This window comes from Leptonotus elevatus, chromosome 19, assembly GCF_054856555.1.
Source record: "Leptonotus elevatus isolate MCC_2025b chromosome 19, RoL_Lele_1.0, whole genome shotgun sequence".
NCBI lineage: Eukaryota > Metazoa > Chordata > Actinopteri > Syngnathiformes > Syngnathidae > Leptonotus > Leptonotus elevatus.
The window spans coordinates 8,749,629-8,769,730 of NC_141257.1; the positions used below are offsets into that span (position 1 = coordinate 8,749,629).

The 20,102-nt window shown below is 39.0% G+C and overlaps 1 protein-coding gene across 12 annotated transcripts in view; it reads right to left on the bottom strand.

Annotated features, from left to right (window-relative positions):
• Positions 1–20,102, bottom strand: part of LOC147157788 (CUB and sushi domain-containing protein 3-like) — a 321,354-nt gene that overhangs the window by 78,990 nt on the left and 222,262 nt on the right. For all 12 annotated transcript variants that reach the window (XM_086061991.1, XM_086061989.1, XM_086061992.1 and 9 more), the window contains 5 exons: positions 18,885–18,972; positions 18,665–18,789; positions 8,890–9,011; positions 730–833; positions 504–616 (listed from right to left, as the gene is read on the bottom strand). In XM_086061991.1, the coding sequence (XP_085918117.1) occupies positions 504–616; positions 730–833; positions 8,890–9,011; positions 18,665–18,789; positions 18,885–18,972 (552 nt within the window). The remainder of the gene's footprint in view (positions 1–503; positions 617–729; positions 834–8,889; positions 9,012–18,664; positions 18,790–18,884; positions 18,973–20,102) is intronic.

A 20,102-nucleotide genomic window follows, 5' to 3' on the forward strand; every position in this document is an offset into this window, starting at 1 on the left:
ATCCCGCATATGGACTGTGCAGCCTCAATGACGAATGGGTGTATTCATAGTCCAGGCACAAACTCACTGAATCTTTAATGCAAATTTGATGTCAATAATGTTGCAGCGCTGCCTCAAATCTATAGCAGGGGACGTGCGTATGTGTGTGTGATGTGTGTGTGATGTGTGTGTGATGTGTGTGCCTCGCAGCGGAGACCAAGTGTTGCCAGGTGGGTGAACTTGCCGTTAATAATAGATAAATGAAATCAGACAGTGGGAGTGAAAGCGAGAGGAAAGCAGGAATAAAACAAAAGAATGAAACCTCAAAGCAAATAGGGACAGGTCATTTGCTGGAAAACAACAGAGCATGAGACAAAACAAAAATGTGAGGACGCATATTGGTGAGGGCATTTTCTCGGGGGGATTTGCACTTCGCAGGTTCTTCACTTTTGCAGATGTAAATTTGAGAGGCTGCTGTTGTGCATATATTTGTTTTTATATCGCAAGCCCTGTGTATTGCAAACCTTTGTAGTTGATCTTAAAGCCAATGGATCCGACGCTCTCGTCCGACTGCAAGTGGAGCCACATCTGGTGGGTCATGCTGACAATCAGGTCGGGGACGAAGCTGCCCGACAGGCTGCGACAAAGCGAAGACATTACATTTCATTCTAATTGGAAATAAAAGGCTCGTTTCCACCACTGTGATGAGATGATCAACGCTGCTCGTAATAAAGCAATAGAAGTACTTACACCTGCAGGATGGTGGTCGGATCGCCCACCTCCCCTCCATCTCCGATGGTCAGCGTGTCGTAGGCGATCTCCAAGTCAAACTCTTCAAAGTTAATCTGGATGACCTGCAGCATACAAGGAAATATATATTATAACCAACTTTATTATTTGTCAAAATTGTTAAAACCTCTCCAGTTTTACAGTTTGATTCCATGAGCATGCTCGCAACTCAAATCACTCATATCTCAAATTAACTTTTCCCATTGAAATAAATACTGAATGATGTTGTATAGCATTTTAGCAACAGTCCACGTCCCCAGCCTGGAACTGATTCGGTGTTTGACAAGAAGAGAGCTGCCGAAAAATGGCCGCCATGAGGAGAGATTTGCTGACAATTCTGTTCCACCAACAATCATTATGGGACTTTGCGACTTCACAAGCACAATGACAGTTATGGAAAAAAATATAAGTCATAGCGACACACTCATAAAATTACCTGCCTAACGTAATTCATAGTTAATAGCATTTCTCTTAACGGTCTGTGCTAGGACTGTCCACAAATTACGTATAGGTGACATGTGTGCCGCAAATCACCATCTATCAAGTTTTTATTATTATTATTATTATTATTATTATTATTATTATTTTGTACTTTTCTGATTCGTGTAGTAATTGATATCGATCAATAGGGAGTGAGACGTTTGTGTGACAAATATTCACAAAAATCAATGAAAACCTAGCCTTGACAATTTGAATCCCTTGCATATATGTAAAAAAATAATAAACGAATGAAAATATAAAATATAAAACAATAACATAATGAAAAAATTAAAATACAATGAATAAAAATACAATCCAGATTATTCAAGTTTTTTACAGCAGTGAAAATAGTTACTTTGCCTGGTAATAAGTTACTTTTATTATGAGGTAATTCAATTACTAACTCAGTTACTTTTTGGAGCAAGTAATGAGTAACTATAACTAATTATTTTTGTTAAAGTAATGTTCCCGACACTGCTCATCACTCACTTTCTCATGACCCATGGTTAGAAAAAAAAGAGAATTGGCACAATACCAACAAAACAAATAACACACACACTATCATATCACTGAATAAAAAAAACTGCTCAAACTCTACTGGGAATTTGACTGCGAGTTCATGAATGTATCAAGGTGACAAGAAGCACAAAGCTAGCAAGACTCTGATCAGGAATTATTCAACCAGCACATTTTTTTTTTTGTTTCATGTGAGACCATAGCGAGGCAAGAACAGGAAACCCGAGAAGGAGAAAGATGATGGTCACTCGGGGGAGGAGGTTCGGTCTAATAATGAGCACATCTTTGATGCTCGCCGAGAACTGTGTAAGAATATTTCAAACTTGAGTTCACCCTCGGGGAGCGATTGGAAGCTCACTTGCTCCCTCGTTCTATCGCTCTCTCTCTCTTCCTCTGTGTTGCTGGAGGGGGATTTTTTTCTCTCTCCAGATTTCCAGATTCAATATCCCGCTTGTGGACTTCACAAGCATCTCCCTGGCTTAAATCTGCCGTTAAAGAGCGGAGATATTGACGTGACCTCAATGCCGACGCGCAGTCCAACTTGAGCGCTAATTTGCCTTGTTAATGCGAATGATTGCCCTTTCACCAATCAGTTGACTATTTTTTGTTGCTGATTTTTCAACATAGCGATTAACCTGGCACTGAAACTGCATGAATCAAAGCAGACAGATGCCTGGCATCTCAAGCCTTTTTCATATATATAAACTGTATGCATAATCCCAATACAAAATATGCATATGAGAGAAAGGTATTATTTTTGACAATTTGAGGTTGCCATCCTTAAGTTGTATACATACTGTAATATCTGTGACTGATTGCTACAGTTGGAAAGAATGCTCCATTTTGGTTGTGGTACAGAACGCGCGCCACAAATTATTCTTGAAATCAAGCTGGAAAGGGAAAGCAAAACCTTACTGCGAGATGTTGTGTGATGGACGTGCGGCCATTAAGCTCTTGTATGCAAAAACCCCATGAGGCCGCATCAGCACAGTTCACACGGCATTAAACATGGCGAGAACATAACCAGAAAGGCGGGTGAGTTCGGGAGTGAGAGGGGTACGCAATGGTTGCCGTGAAATATGTAGCTCAGACTTTTAAGGTACGCGTAACGTAATTCCTTTCGGTGTAGTGCGCATGTACATATTTCTCCTCCCCTCTAATTGGTCGGCGATCAAGCAAGCATCCGTCTCTCGCTCCGCCGTCGCCGGTCCGTCACACGCCTCCGCCTCGCCCGTTCTAATTGGTCGCCGCGCTCCGACTTCTCGCCAATCCGTCTGCGGCCGTTGGCCAATGAGCCGGCAGAATTGGATTTCTGCATGATGAAGCGCCGCCAAAAAAAGGATGGTGAGAGTAGCCCGGGTGGTAGTCAGTGATGGAAAGCGGGTTGGGGAATACAGTGAACGTACAATTTATCACGGTTCATCTTTCACGTCACACTATATTGCTGATTTTTTTTAATGATCACCCCCCCCAAAACAAGTTTTGACAATAATATGTTCTATGCAGCCCTACTAGTCTAAATATGGTATCCTGGTTAATATTGTGTGAGTGGAATATGAGTTTAAGCAGCAAAATTCTGCCATTTTAATCTATCCAGGGGGCGGCCATTTTGCTACTTGCTGTCAACTGAAGATGACATCAATGTTGCTCAGGTCTCAGGTAACAACCCATCACAGCGCAGCTTCAGAAAACTGATGAGCTGTGATTGGTCGTTGCCTGAGCCCTGAGCAACTGTGATGTCATCTTCAGTCGGCAGCAAGTGGCAAAATGGCCGCCCCCTAAGATGGATAAAAACGACCGGATTTGCTGCATAAGTCATATTCCACATATGTAATATTAATCAGAATGTCATGTTTAGAAAAAGTGAGGTCACATATAACATACTATTGTCAAGAAATGTTTCAGGTTGACTTCCACTTAAATGGATTTGCACAGTATACAAGCAAATCTAAATTCACAGTTGGGATTGTATTGCATGTAAAACAGCCACTGATGTCCAACTTGAGTCAACTCAAACGGTCGTTCAGCATCGCTCAGGCACACCTCACTGTCTATCTGTAAATAAATAATGATTCTGCCCGTCTTGTTTTTGTTGTTTTATTGTTTGAAGTGTCACAGTGCAAGTGACTGAAAAACAGCAACTGACAGTAAAAATACACTTTTGCTTTTCACTCTACATTTCATTTGATTACTTTTAGTTAGGTAGAGGGTTTGAATCAGTACATGTACTTTTGCCTTTTTTTCTTTAACATCTGTGCCTTTTACTCAAGTCCAAACTGTGAGCACTCTTGGCACCCATGTCATTAAGTGAATATTCAACACGGCGGGCGCGTTCCGACAACGACGGCCGGCGGGGGCAGACGAGGGGCCATGAGGGGAGCAAATGAAAAAAAAAAAAAAAAGCAAATGAGACGGCGAGCGCGAGAGAGTAAGAGAGAGAGAGGGGGAGGATGAAGAAGAATTAAGAGGAAGGAGGCGGCATTGCTAACGGCCATACTGCCCCGCCATCCCCAAGGTTAAATGAGAAGAGGGGGAATGAATTGGCTCTAAAGGCTCATTCCGCTCAAACTAAATGAAGCAATAACGTCAGAGAGCCATAGAAGGCCATTAACACTTAACCCGAGCTGAGGGGAGAGAGAAAAGAGGGGGCCGGAAAGAAACCAAAGAGGACAGGTCGGCGTGAAGAAAACCTGCCGCATTTCATCCTCAGAGATGGACGCAAGAGTGGAACACCCTGCACTTCCTTTCTGAGTAATTTGATCGTTTCGGGCTCCTTAATGAAGAAACTGAGGAGAATTCAGACGGGACAATTTCCTTGCCCACTGTGTGTCACGAGTCACCTTCTTTCTCTTCTTCTTCTCCGTCTTCGGATTATGCTCGTGTTCATTTTTTATTTCCTTCTCAGGAGATCCAATATCCTCGACAAGCTGCTCCTCCTTCACCCATCAGTGTGCTCATTAAGAGCAAGCCATTGCAAATACGCTCCCAGCTATTAAGCTTCCTCAAGTTGGATTCAAACATTTTTTTTTTTTAACTGTAATCTCTACTTTTGCCACTGTAAATGCATCTTGGAGATAATTAGAGTGTTGTGTTTTGCATATTTTAGAACATGAAATAATATACAAAAGTGAATACAAACCTATAATATAATTGCATAAAAAAAAAAGAAATTCATAATCACATAGGGGAGACCCAGGCTATCACGGGTAAGTTGTCACATTGCAATTTTCTTCTCCACCAGAGGGCGCAACGATAAAGTGGAATGCTAGTTTTCTTCGTGTAAATGGTCAGGGGTTGTGCACTGTTTGAGAAGAGAATAGCACATTGTGAGCTGAGATGAGTGCCAGTTATCGGTTTTGCACAACCTAAAGTAAAAATTTTCAACTTCATATATTTTGAAACAGGTGTCGTACTTAGACAAATTCTAGCTGCAAATCATGTGGACTCGTTAAAAGAGAGATTTAGGCATCTTGTCATTGCTCGGTTTTAAGCTAACTTTAAACTAGCGCAAGTATTAACCAACATGGTAGTTTGGGGTAACTTGTCCCAGTCATTTCGGGGTTTGTTGTCACACATGCAAAGAATGGGCCAATGAAAAATGCACCTCTGGCAACTTGGTTTACATATGCCAGAATTGCCCTACAGATGAGAAGAGTGAGAAAATGTATTTGCTACGTTTTGTTTCATTATTTAAAAATTGATTTTCCAGTTGTTGTCGTTGGAACTACAGTATGCCCACGTCAGGACTAGTTTAAGTTTCATCAATCCATTAACCGAAATGCTTTATTTTTTTTTTTAATTCAATTTTATCTCAAATTTCCAGTTTAAGGGAAGCAAAACAGCCTGAGAGCTATGACCTACATGCCAGCATTTCCTAAGGACTCTCATCCATTTCATAATATGTTATGTTAGTTTGCTCAATGACTATAGTACATTTTCAAGATCAATGACAAAATATTTCTCTAGCTGTAAAAAAATAAATAAAAATAAAAATAATAATAAAAAACTGGTCAAAAGGGATAATTTTGTCCTTGTTTTATTAGTTGCAAAATCCAGTGTGACATCTTACCCCATATAGCGTGACATCTTACCCATTAGTGGCGCAAAAGGTCACATGTTCACTCACTGCACTGCCACAAAGTATGAAAATGACATGAATACAAAAATATATACCTAAGACTTTGGTCTTTCATCTGGTATACATTTTGTTTATATATGATGTATTGATTTCAAGAAATAGATAAAAGTATAAAAAAGTGATACGAGGCCCGGTCTCCCCTAATATCAAATGAAAAAATATTATTTTCAAAGGCACAACAATATTATTCATAATAATCACAAAATGATTTGGAGTTACAGTAAACACTTTGTAAATGCATACTAATATGTTAATTGTCTCATTTTTACAAATGCATACTGGATGTGCTTTAACTCACATTAAAAGTTACTGTATTATTTCCAAACTTTCATAATGTACTACACGTTGGATAAGTAACCCTTCCCTTTGATTGACTGATGCTCTATGGCGTTAAAAGCTTTCTAGAATCTTCTGCGAATTGAACCCCGGCGGGAAAGCGATGACACTTGACTGACGGTAGTGATACAAAATCCATGAGCAATATGCTGCATTTACTTATTGCGTTTTTAAACGATGAATCTTTAATTCACGTGCCAATTCACACGAGTCCAATATGAATACCAGAAAAGGAGAATAAAACTGCCAGGATGTAAAAAATAAATGAAGAAAGAATGATATTAGGAGTGAAATTAGAGGATTTGTCACTCATGCTTCATCCCTTATCGTCGGCTGCTTCGGGGATTGTATTAAAATGTCTCCATTTTTATTGTCATTCACGCACAGAAATGCCATGACAGCTTGTGATGAAACTATTAGTCAAGTTAGGGCTGCTTTTTTTTCTACTGAGGAAATTGCCAACATTTTTCTTGATAAACTACATTAGCAAAAAATAATTCAGATACAAACAGTCAAATAAGACCATAAAGCTTAGGGGAAAAAATGCAATATAAGATATAAGACTACGGTAAATCCCATAAAGGTTGCACTGGGTAAAATAAGACAACGGATGGATGTAAACACACCCAAAAACTATACAAGACTACGGTAAATCCTTCCAACATTGCACAGGTTAAAATAAGACAACCATAAACCTCTTAAAACTTTCACAGCTAAAAATAAGATGACTGTATAAAAATAAGATTACTAATAGTTTAAAATATGACAACCACGAATTACACAAAAAAATACAAAGCTAAATTAAAAATAGCGTAAATCCCTAAAAAGTTGCACAAAGTTAAATAAGATGACCAAAAAAAAAAACTCAAAAAATTGCAAGGTTAAAATAAAACCACCATAAATTCCTGTTAAGATGTGCGGTATAATATAACAAAAGCTAAATAAAACTACCGTAAATCCTGCAAAAGTTGCGCATGTTCAAATCAGATGACAGTACTTTAAGTAGCCAAATAATAGCATGAATTGAAACTGGATGAAAATTGATCTTCCAAAAGTGGTACACATTAAAATAACTGTAAATCTCCCAGGCTAAAGCAAGGTTAAGTTAAATCCAACAAAAGTTGCATCGGCTCAAATGAAACATTGATAAATCCCCGTTCAAACTGAGCAACTTGAAATAAGACCACCACGACATGTAAATGTTCGCCACACTTCTAATGCAATGTGACAGAACAGAATATCGCACATGTACTTGTGTGGGCTGCCTGGCATGTTTAATGACATAATGTGGAACATTAAACTAGAAGTGAAACTCGATGTAATTATGGACTATAAAGCACAGTGGCTTGCAGCCAGGTCAAACAGGAGATGCACCGGAGTTGTTGTTAGACTCCCGAGAAGCTGTGTGTGTGTATTTCAAAGCTATTGCGTTTCTGATGCAACCATGACACGGCCACGCACACTTCATGAATAGCAATGCCATTCCTCTCAGGCCGACCAATCACGGGGCCGGACTTGATGTCTATAATCAGCGCATAATCCTCGTCAATTATTATCGAGTGACATTTTCAATTATTTACAGCATGCCAGTGAACTAAGCGTGTACATGCTTATACATGCAATAAAGTTACAGTGGATGTTAACTTGGACAGACAAGCTACCAGCATTTAATTTCTGCATCAATGGAACTCAATGTATAATGAAGAGGTTCAAAAGGGATCACTATAAATCTTCCAAGAGTTCCATAGTTTCAACTATAAATTCCACAAAAGATATGCAAGTTAAATGAAGTATACTGTAAAACCCTTGTAAGTAGGATGTGTTAAAATAAGACTACGAAAATCCACAAAAGTTGCAAAGATTACCATAAATCCTACAAAATCGCACAAATGATTAAAAATCTCACAACAGTCGGGGAACCTAAAAAAACAAAAGACAACCATAAGTCTCTGAAAAGCTGCCGGTGAAAATAAGACTACCGTAAAGCATCCAAAAGATGCACAATTAAAAGAAGACTACAATAAATCTCAAAGAACTTGTGTTAAAATGAGAGTGCCAAGATTCTCAGAAAAGCTGCAGGTGAAAAGAAAAGAATAGAAAAGAAAAAGACTACCATCAACCCTCCAAAGGTTGCACGTGTTAAAATTATGCCATCGTAAATCTCACAGGTTAAAATAGCATTAATCTTAGGCACGTTAAAGTCTCAGAAAAGTTGCGGGCAAAAATAAGACTATTGTACATCCCGCAACATTCCCACATATTGGATAAGACAGCTGTAAATCATCTTGCATATCCCGCAAAAAAATGCAGATATTGACATGAAACTACTTTAAAATTAGACTACAGTAAATCCCCACAAATGTGTGTAGTAAAAGAAAAAGACGACTGTAAATCACTCCAAAATTGTTCAGAAATCCTCCACAAGACTACCACAAATCTCCCCAGTTATGCAGGTTAAAATAAGGCTTCCATAAATCCCCCTCTAAATTGAACATTAAAATAAGATTACCGTAAATCCTCCACAACGTTACACAGGTTTAAAATAAGATGATATCACCGCACCCCCGCCACTAAACCAAATATGGGCAACCGAAAATAAGATGGAGCATTAGAAGCAACAAGGCATTGTAGTGAAATAAAGTTAGACATACCTTATTGGGGTTCGAAGCCGTGATGATCCAAACACATTGTGCATTGCTCTCATACTGAATCGGGAAGTTGGGCGACGTAAAGGTCCCCGACGGTCCCTGAAGGTTACTGCCGCACGTCTTGACTGTGGAAACAGAACAATGGGTATATTCTCAGATTTGTCTCTGACTGAATATTGCAGAGCACACAATCAGAGGGGTCAGGTAGAAGATATTGACACGGTCGCCGACATCTCTCCCGATAGTCCCACCTAATTGGAGACTATCGGCTGCAGAATACCACATGATTAGCCGGAGTCGCAATATTGACTCATGGGGATGCTCATAGTGCTGCACAGAGTCAAACAGTCCAACGAGCTGAGTGACAATTAGGAACTAGTGTCCGGAGTATAGAAAAGCGTACCGCCTTACAGTGGAAGTCATGCCTATAAAGTGGGCTTTTTGGGTCATTTCTGCCGAGCGACAAATGGTCGGGTGATGATGTTGACGTCTACATTAGCTTAGCTGCTAACTGGTTAGCCTAGCTGTCATATGCTTGTCACTAGACCTCACTCAACTCTTTTTGTCACCGGCTCGTTTTGAGAACATGACTTATTCCAATCTTTTTGTTTTGTTTTGACTAGAGTGGAAGCAACATTAGCTAAATTGCTAGCTCGCTGCCATTTGCTAAGTCAGTTGTGATGAAGAATGTTTTGTCTGTGTCATGTTTGACCATTTTACATTTCATGAGTGTGACAGCACGCTGGTTGTGCAGTTAGCATATTAGGTTAATTGAAGACAATACATTGCCCAGAGCTGTGAATGTGAGTCTGAATGGGTTGTTTGTCTAAATGTGCTAGCAATTAACCAGCCACCATTTAAAGGTGAAATGTCTCTTGCCCAAAGTCAACTAGAATACGCTCCATATCACAAACAACCCTAATAAGGACAAGTGTAAAAGAAAACGGATGAATGGATGGTATTATCATTTTATAATTCACAGTTAATACACAATAATTTCCACGTTTTAATTCGCAGTCGTATGACATAATAAGCCGGTCTGAAAATGACACACGCTAGTCGTTAACACACCAAATAAACCCTCATTTAGGCGCCGTATACTGTGACAATCAAGAAGCGCAACTCGCTCCGTCCTTGGTTTGTCCCGCGCCGAGTCGGGAGGTAATTTTCTGCTTGGTTTGAAGCGGCGTTTGTTCCTTAATTAGTTTGTTCGCGTGGCACACCGCTAGTGGAACAAGCACCATGCGAAAAAAACAAAAACGACATATTTGCCAATGCAAATCCCATATTTTCTCAATGGAGGTGCATGTGCAAATATATTGTGGTTAAAATCCTTCTGTTTCAGAAAGAGTAAAACTAAAAATGATTTAATTTAGTAATTTTTGCATAGCAACAACTGGCTGTGCATTTAACCTGATTCAAAATAATAATAATAATAATAATAATAATTATTATTATTATAGAACATCAGAGCAAACAGTGAATTCACACTAAACAACAAACTTGCAGGTGTCCAATGTAAAATGTATCATTAAAATACATTTTAACAATAAATATTTTTATGAAAAATACAGAAAAAACGTTGCTGTAGTTAAAATAAAACAAAAATGTGTTCGCTTAAATGAGCATGTTACCTAAAACCAGAGGTATGCAAAACCGTCGTTACATCGGCCCGTCATTGATGAATGCCCACCTTTCGGCGAGCGCTGTTGCCTTTTTGGCGAGTGCTTCATGATGAGAAGCCTCGTAAAAAATACACGGACCGGGAAGGACTGTCCGTGTGTATTGATTTGATTGACGGACGGAAATCTGCTTCTGTCAATGTGCAGTCTGTGCATTTTTTCAAAGCTTCGTCATAAAGCCCTTGCCAACGATGTGGTAGTCTACACACATCAATTGTATGCATTTGTAATGCATGTGTTAAATAAAATACGTGAAACACAAAGATACACATAAAAAAATCTACCAGGATGAGTTTGAATAGTATAATTAGCTAGATATATGATATTGGACTGTATATGCTGTATGCTCTTTGAACCCAACCTAAAGGTTTAAACCCAACCAACTTGAAGATTGGAAAAAAAAAAAAAAAAACACCCGTGCACAAAGAATCATCCCACAGGGTGTTTTTTTTCCTGGAATGTGTGTCCATGACACACTTCATGGAACAAGTAAAAGACCCTTTAAGACAATCTATAGCCCCCCGGTGTGTCATGCTGACCCTCAGTCGCTCAGCTTCCTCTTAACTGGCCCCTGACTGATTGTCCCTCTCATACACAATGCATCTTCTCTTGACCTGCTCTCATGTTAGGCTCACCACAATCCATACATCCAGAACGACATGTAACAGTACGTGTGCGTGAAATTTAGGCCTACGTGTACTGTATGCAGAGATGTGTGTGTGTGTGTGTGAGACAAAGTATGCATGTGTGCACTTTGACAGCTCAATCAAGACGGCCTGAATGGATGGCCACAGCATTTGCGTGCGATAAGGTGATTGGGCACTGGGCTGCCATAGCAACGGCATGAAAATAATTTCCACTGTTGTTTTATAACATGTTTTCAACTTCTATTGGTCTGCATCCACAATTTGTATAAAATGTACTACATTTACTAGCATTGTATATAGAAAAGTATTTAATTGCTTTGCAATGTCTGAAAAAACCCTACTAAATATTAAAAACTGGCAGTCTAAAGTTTATGTATGACAGATATCATTTTTAGCGCATGTCGGCCATCTTTGTGGAATGCTGTGCAGTTTTCGGAGGGTTATCCATTCTAGAACTGAAACTATTCAACCTATGAATGTTTACTCGCCTTGCTTGGGTCCAATATTAGACACGTGTAAATAAATGAGCATGTTTTAGCCATCACTTTAAATTGATTGTTTACGGGATATTTCTAAATGGTGACTGTCAGTTTTCTTCTTTGTCTTTTCATTTCTGTATCTTTACGTTCTGTTTTTGTTTTTTTTAAGTGATATGTTTGCTGGAAAACAGTTCAGACTGTTCAGTGTTAAATGGGAAATTTCTGGTATTGCACATAAACAATGCTATGAACAGAAACATAACGGGGTATTAGGGCCATGTATAAATATATATTTTTTAGAGGGTGGGGGCAATATTCAGAGAATTTTTTGGGGGAAATTTGCGAGTTTTTTAAGTGGCAGATTTGCAAGAGAAAAAAAACAAAAAAATTACAAGAAATACACGTAGCGTAGCCGGCCAAATACCAAAATGTAGGAATGTGTCAATAATAATTCTGGAAATATAAATGCGCAAGTAAATATTTATTTGAACAAATTAGCTTAAATTGTGTATTTCTCGCAAGAGTTTTTTTCTCGGAATATTGCCCCTGTCCTCTAAAAAAATATATATTCATACGTGGCCCTAATATGCCGTTGTATGGAAAAGTTGTTTTCTGTTTTGATTTTGGGGGGGGGGGGGGGGGGGTTCTTAATGTTTTCTCCATGCTAGCTAAAATACACATTTCGTGTGTGTGGTGTGTTTTTCTCAAGGTCTGTGTGATCACACCGGGGGATCCAGCCTTCGAAGTTAGTGGGTGGTCCTTGAACCCCCACACCTCTTACCTCTCACCAGGGAAGTGATCCAACTGCTGCACAGCAACAGCAAGGACGCCAAACAGACTTCCTGGTCACAGAGCTGATTGGGAATCAAGGTCGGTTCGGCTCGTGGTCCCTTAATGGTGAATCTACTGTACGAGGGCGCCATTCCTTACTTCCCACAGTGAGCATATCGATCGATCATTCCGATTTTGGTCAATCGCTTGGAATTGATTAATTGTGTCAAATGGATGAATTGATTTGAACGTACTTTTTTTTTACTTGCACATTCAAAAAAAAGCTACTGTGACTTTGTAGCTGTCCGGTGACGTTAGCATGACAACAACATTTGCTTTTAATGAAAAGGTTCTTGTGTTATGTTCGGTCGTGGGCGGAGCTGGACAGCCTGGCATCTGTGGCAGAAAGGAGGATAACGAACAAGGTTCTGCCCGTCATGGACAAGTCACAGCATCTGCTGCACAGCACCGTCTCCAGGCAGAAGAGCAGCTTCAGTGGTGGGCTGCTGTCACTGCCCTGCACGCTCCACTGACAGACTGAGGAAATTCTTCATCACGCATGACGTGCGGCTTTTTAATTGAAGTGCTAATAATCACATTCCCTCAACTGCACTGTCAACATTTTGCACAGTGATCACCATTGCAGCTTATTTCGGACCTTCAGTTTAGGATTTCACACCGCGCGACCATTTTGAAACATTTGCAAATTCTGAACACGGCCTCCTATTGGTTCACAGACAGAACTATGGAAAATACTGACACAAAGTATGATCAAAATCCCTCGTTCATAAAGTAGAATCTATCGATGCTTTAGTGACTTCCCATTTCAACTTTTAAAATACGTATCATTTGAAATGTTGCAGGCCATACATCAACACCTGCAAAATGTTCTTTGAGGATGACAATTTTACCATTAGAGGAACAAAGTGTAATTAAAGTGAATTTATTATTTAAGGGGGAAGTGTCGCATTTAAAGGATATGATAAGTAAGCCCGGCAGCTTTGCTCTTCTTCCTTTTCAGAAAAAGCGTTAGAGGGCATCTTTTATTTTTAGGACACATCAAAAAAAAAAAAAAAACACTTCAGGGGTTTTAATCACAAAAATGTCCTTGCACTTATTTTGGACTTTTTTGCCCACAAAACGAGCAATGTTTTAAATCATAAAAACAACTTTTAGTCTACAATACTTCACTGTGCTACCTTGAATCAGCCAACTAGCTAGCCAGCAGCTAAGCTAAGATAACAGCCTACATTTGAACATATGCTCCTCCTATTGGAAAAAGGCCCGCAAAAAATGGTTTGCGTATATTTTGTCATTTCAATATCCATTTTGGTGTGTCGGCCATCCTGGAAATGTTGTGATTTTTTGGGGAGTTTTAAAGTTTTGAGTTTTGAATCAACCAATAGGACTGAGGATGATTGGCTAATAACTAAGCTAACATTAGCTCAACTCAAACATGCCTAAGATTGTTTAATTTGCACTTGTTTCACTTGGCTTTTTTTATTTTTTGCAAAAAAGAAGACAAGCGCAATAACATACACTGAAAGTTACACCACATACGCTTTTTGAGCTCGTCTGTGAATGATGAAAAGTTTCAAATCCAATATCCAACGCTTTTTTTTTCTTCCTGTGTTAGGTACTCCCAAACGAGCACTTTGAAGCAGCCCGTCGACATAAGTAGGGATGGACCAATAGGCTCGGTGGCTGATTGATGACATCATTAAGCTGGCAAGGTGTCCCGACGGCCGACTGTAAATGGCTCCGCGCCCACCAAAAACTTGTCTAAAGAGGGAGTGATTCATTTCTTTTGTGCACATTGAGGGATCCTTCATTCAGGCTGGAGATGGAAGGAGATCGACTGAACCCCCCCCAAAAGTGTATGCACACGCACACACGCGGTTTTGGCTCGCTGGCCTCGCCATCTGTCCACTCATCAACATGCCACATGGACATTCGCTACGTTTGTCCGTCTGCCTCTAAAAAGTGTAGTCAGAGCAGACAGAAGGACGATCTGCCTTGTTTATTCTCGTTGAGTTTCATAGCTACTAAATCATTATCTGTTCTTTCATTACAATTCCTGCCCCATTTATTTCGGTTTACCTTTGTGACAAAAGCACACACGTTCTGTGCAAACTGACTTTATTAGCATGTTTGGATGTGATGTGTATTAATAAATAAAGTGGTCAGAAGCTTTCCCAGCAGATTGCTCCTTTTGAGCGGTATTACACAAGAGGTGCCCACGGAGAGAAAGATCAATCCTCAGCTGTCATCGCACTTTACAGCTTTGTTTTTGGTATTACAACATTCCCTAATCCCCTATTTGCAAATTCACAAATTCACTGATTTTAATCTTCGGCCAAAGCAATAAAAGTGTGCTTTTCCACCACCTTGTGTTGTCTTGGTGCCAAGGAACTATGTCGAAATCGAGTTGAGGAGCTTCACGTAGTGCTTTTCTGCCATCTTGTGGCATCTATAGGCAATTATAAACCTTTGGCAGGCTACTACTAATACTTTGCCACAATATTTATGTTCTTGTTATAGGCGATTAATTATCTGTGATTCTTGTTATTCGTCCCTATGTCCCACCAGTATTTTACAGCAATTTTCATTTGTTATCAAAAGCATAATACATTTGAAGAGTTCCCCCCCCCCAAAAAAATAGTCTATGTGCAACATAATACATATAATACAGAGTGCATTTTCAAATATGTTAAACAAATAAGGGAGGTGGAAAAACATCTTTTGTAGTACAAGTGACGATAAATAAAACCCCTGTTGGCGCCATTCAGCTTCTTCTGTGACAAAGAAGAAGAGCTGATGCGACATTTACATTCACTGAAGCCTGCCGTGACGCTACCTGCGCTGACAGCATAATCCGCCCACAATTCCCTTTTTTTTTCCTGTAGATGCAGTCGTGTTTGCACCAACTTAAGCTCAACACGCCTCGCCTCGGCTAAAATTGCCAAAAGGAATTACGTGCGTTTGCGGTATAATGGACTAGTTGGCAAGGCTGCTCGATTTTTCGGATGGCGGCTTAATCTCGACAAACCCGGTTGCAGGATGTATTAGCCAATCACAAAGCGTCTATTAGCATCACACCTGCACATATATATATATATATAAAAAAAAAAAAGATTTACAATGTTGGATATTAAAGTTTCCACCCTGAGGGGGGTTTATTTTTTTCTGTGACAAGCAGAGTACACTCAATATTCCACGCAATGCTCCTCGACTAAGCCACCAAAACATCCCATTTCAAGCTGGAGGGCTTTGTTTGCAATGTTTACACTTACTTGGGAAGGACTGATCTTGCCTGTAGTTCAAATGTCTGTTAAGTCTAATTTTTCCCCTAAGTGTTACGAATAAGCTGTCCTTCAAGCGATGGCGGCATACGTAGATACATAGCATTTACGCACATACTGTATGTATAAAGCTTAAAAAAAATGTTATAAAGCAGCCCTAAAATTAGAACAGAATGGCCCAAATATTTCTCACAATCGTCTTTTGTATCAAATAAAAAAATATTAATCACAATTATTTTGCTAATAATTGAAATCACGATTAGGGGGATCATTTATTACTTCGTGCAAAACAATGTTTCAATGTAAAAAAAATACAAGACAAATACAATTATTTGAAACACTATATTATTATTATGCAAGTTCCTTTTGAATGAAACAAAACTGATTAAAATTGATCTTTTAAAATTAAAGAAAAGGTGCAAATGATTATGTCGATTTTCTAATTGTGGAGTGCTATAATTAAATTTGTAATTGAATTCCGTTTAATTGCACAGCCCTACTTGCACCTATTGCAAAGTGTATTTTTTTTTAATTAATTTGACTTTTATAGAGAATAAAGTTGCTTTTTCCAAAATAGAAAACATGTTGCAAGAATAAAGTTGTATTTTTGAAATGCACTAAATAATTTCCTTCACTTGTTTAACTTTATTTGAGAAATAATAGTGAAACTTTAACATGGAAAAATACAACTTTATTATCATAAGATTATGAAATGTTACCTTAACAAAAGTGATTTGGTTGTGTAAAGATGACTTTTTTGCTTCAACAAAAAAATACAACTTTATTCTCAAGAATTGCAATTTTTTTCCCTGAAAACATTAACTCATTCAACTCCCAGCCATTTTCACTGAAGCAACATCCTTCGCTCCCCGCTGTTTCACTGGACTTTGACTGATTTTGCAAGGCCACACAGAATATTGTGTTCTATTGCTATAAAAACATACCAAAAACTACCAAAAGAAAGATTAGAGTCTCTTCTTTCATCAGAAAAAAAGTATATTTCTATCTGTTTCTGTTTTGCAGCATTCAGCATTAGAATATAGCTAAATTTCATCAATATTTAAAAATGTGTTTAACACTTTGGGGAAATCAGCTTATTTGCAACATAGCCCTGGTTGTTGGTTGATCTCGTATACTCTGCTGCCACCTGCTGGCTGTTTTTGTAATCACTACCATTGCTTTACCCGTTCTCTGCAGTTCAGAGGCTACATCAAAGCCTTCTGTATGCTCTAACATAAAAAAACAAAACAAAACAAAACATTAAATAAAACATAAAAAAAAACATAAAAAAAACATTTAAAAAAAACATTAAAAAAAACATTTAAAAAAAACATTAAAAAAAACATTTAAAAAAAACATTAAAAAAAATATATAAATACATCTTTGGGACACATAAAACATTTAAAATAGAACTTATTTACAGGTTTTTGGGAGAAAATGTGTTAATTTGTTATTGTACCATCACCACTTTTCTCTTTAAGGATTATGAGCTGGGAAAAATATCTCCACAAATGTGCATTAAAACCACCTGACCTGAAAACCAGGCTAAGTAGCAAACCGTGACTTTAGTCTCACCGTTGGACGCCGAATAAAAAAAACACATAGATATGATAAACACACAGATGACATTATAATGTAAAGGAGTACGGCCGCTAAACATTATATGCGATTAAACGCTGCCTGGAGTATATTATTCTCATTGTGTACGTCGCATGGCGAGGCCAAGCACACAATGGCCTTGTTACTAAGCAACAACTGCTGGAGCGGCACGGAGGACTTTGTCATGTCAAACAAAGTTGCCCGCTGTGCAGTTGCTCATAATGCTGCTGCTTTATTGCAAACAAATCACTGTTACGCAACATTCTTAAACTTGGTGGCTTCCCTGGAGGCAGGACGCTAAACCAATCGTCACGCCCGAGACTTAATGGCAGGCGTTTAAACGCTCATTATTTTGTCTTTGGTGATGATGATTCCCTAACAGGCGTTAACCATCTTCAATTGCCAATCGTAAGGAAACCAGAAGTCTAATATCTCGAATAATGACTTGCATAATAAGGTTGATTGTTGTGGACCCATCCGAAACAGAGGGAGGCACAGTCCTATCGTAATGTTTAGATCGACTTATATTGACTGGGCTCATGAAGAGATTGTGTTCAGGAAGTCAGTCCACGTGTCAAACATGTTCAAGGATCCCTGACCTTGGTGGTGCTCAGATTAAAAGTCCAATTGCAGTCGTAAAAACACCTGTTACGTGTTTTCCCTAATTGTTCACTATTGTCATGGCAATTTGAGGGCAATGTGAACATTGTATGTTATCCTATCAACCATCTCCTTATCCACATTGTGTGCAAGAACAAAGGGTCCACCAACTCTGTTGGTATCTTGAAAACTAAATTATATTTAGTATCTGCATTTTCTCTATATTCACCTTCACCCTCAAAATGTTAACTACATACATATGTTTTTAGTGTGTGTGTGTGTCCAAGTAGGTGTGAGAGGGACGTGCACCACCTTTTTTCAAAAATTATAAAAGACTGTCCCTAAAGAAAAAACGGAATTGTCCAACTGTCTTCTTATCCCAATTTATGCTTATCTCATTCTTTGAGTATGTGCCTGATTTATTATTAGTCAAGTGATGCAATAATTTCCTTCATCCTCCCACAAAGGGACGTGCACCCCATAAATTTTGTCTTCTATCCTCAAGTATGTGTCTCTCACCCTGAGTCTAAAGCCCATCCCAAGGCCAGCTTTGACAAACGACTTTGGCATTTACAGTGACGGACGCCCTCCGTCTTCGTCTCGCGTCGCTTCCATACGCGAGTGGGAGCCCGTGAAAACCAGGCCAGGTCTCAAACTGGAGCCAAGTGTTTTCTGCAAAATCTTCTTTCATTTTTTACCTTTGCAGACGGGCCTGTGATCACTCCAGGCCGCGAAGACTTCGGCCACTCGCTGGCAGCTGATGCTTTTGCTGCCTTGGAGGACGTAGTCTTCGTCACAGCTGAACTGCACCATGCCGTCAATGCTGAGTGAATAATGAGGAAAATAGACAAGTTTTGAGGGGAAAAACTCATATTTTAGCCCACATGACCGACGTGCGACGACTTGCGCGGACAGTACCTGAAGTCATTGCCGTGGCGTTTACCGTTCTCCGGCTCTCCGGGGTCGGGGCAGGAGTTTGACGCGTGTCGCACGCCGCCTTCATTTACTGCAAGGACACACAAATAAGCAGGGGACATATGTCAAAAGTCAGAAAGCAACTAGTTTGAAAATACCATTTTTGAGGGGTAATGGTTCATGCATGGACAAGCAGGCGGGTAAAAGAACTAATAGAAAATCATTCTCCCGATACATGACATGGATTAAAGGAGACATTATCAGAAAAGTGGAATTTATATATATATATATATATATATATATATATATATATATATATATATATGATAATTTAATATTCTAAGAACAGAAGCTATGTGACATTTGTCAGAAATTCACTGTGATGTCACAGTGGGGCTAATTTACATAATAGTTCCCAATGTGGAAACTATATATAAGTCGCATGAGCGCAGGTAGTCATTTGGCATCTCCAGTCGTCATGGAAACAAAAAACCTGACAAGCATATCTTGCAACGAGTGGAAGAATTCCCTAAGTCTTTTTGTGCCGCATTAATGTGGACCTGTTTGCTGAGTTTTTTGGTCCCCCTTCCAAATCCACACTGTTCTCCCCTCCTTAAAAGAACGTAGTCTGGGATTGTTTTCCCCCCTACCCTACCTAGTTTTTCAGCCTTGGCTGAGGTCTGTACTCTACTATTCTACTTTACAATACTTTTGGCATAAATCAAAACTAACACAGCCTAAAAGCAACAAAACAAAAAGTAACTAAAAAAGTACAGAAGGTAGCTTCGCTCTGAAAAATTAAACACACAATCCTGAAAGATTCAACAAAAACAATTGTCCGCCTAGAGAATACTATCTCCGCGTCAATGAGATATTAAAGTGCAAAACTTGTTTTATCCCCTCTTAAACTTTTGGAATATCATTGTGTGAATAAGTAACAACCCCATGGTGTGTTGTGTTTGCGCTGGCGTACGCCAACACACGTTCACGTTCTCCCTTCAGGAATGTTCTAAAAATGTTGGGAAGGAAAGAAGTTGGCCTGATTATACACTTGAAGATCATACGGATAACTTTACTTGTTGAAAATAACAATACCTAATGAGGCCCTAAATCTGCGAAAATAGGCTAGCATTCAACTGGAGATAAATTAATCATGTTATTATGCATTATATTAGATATTATTATTCTTGGAATCAATCTTCATCATCAGATTAAGTCTTG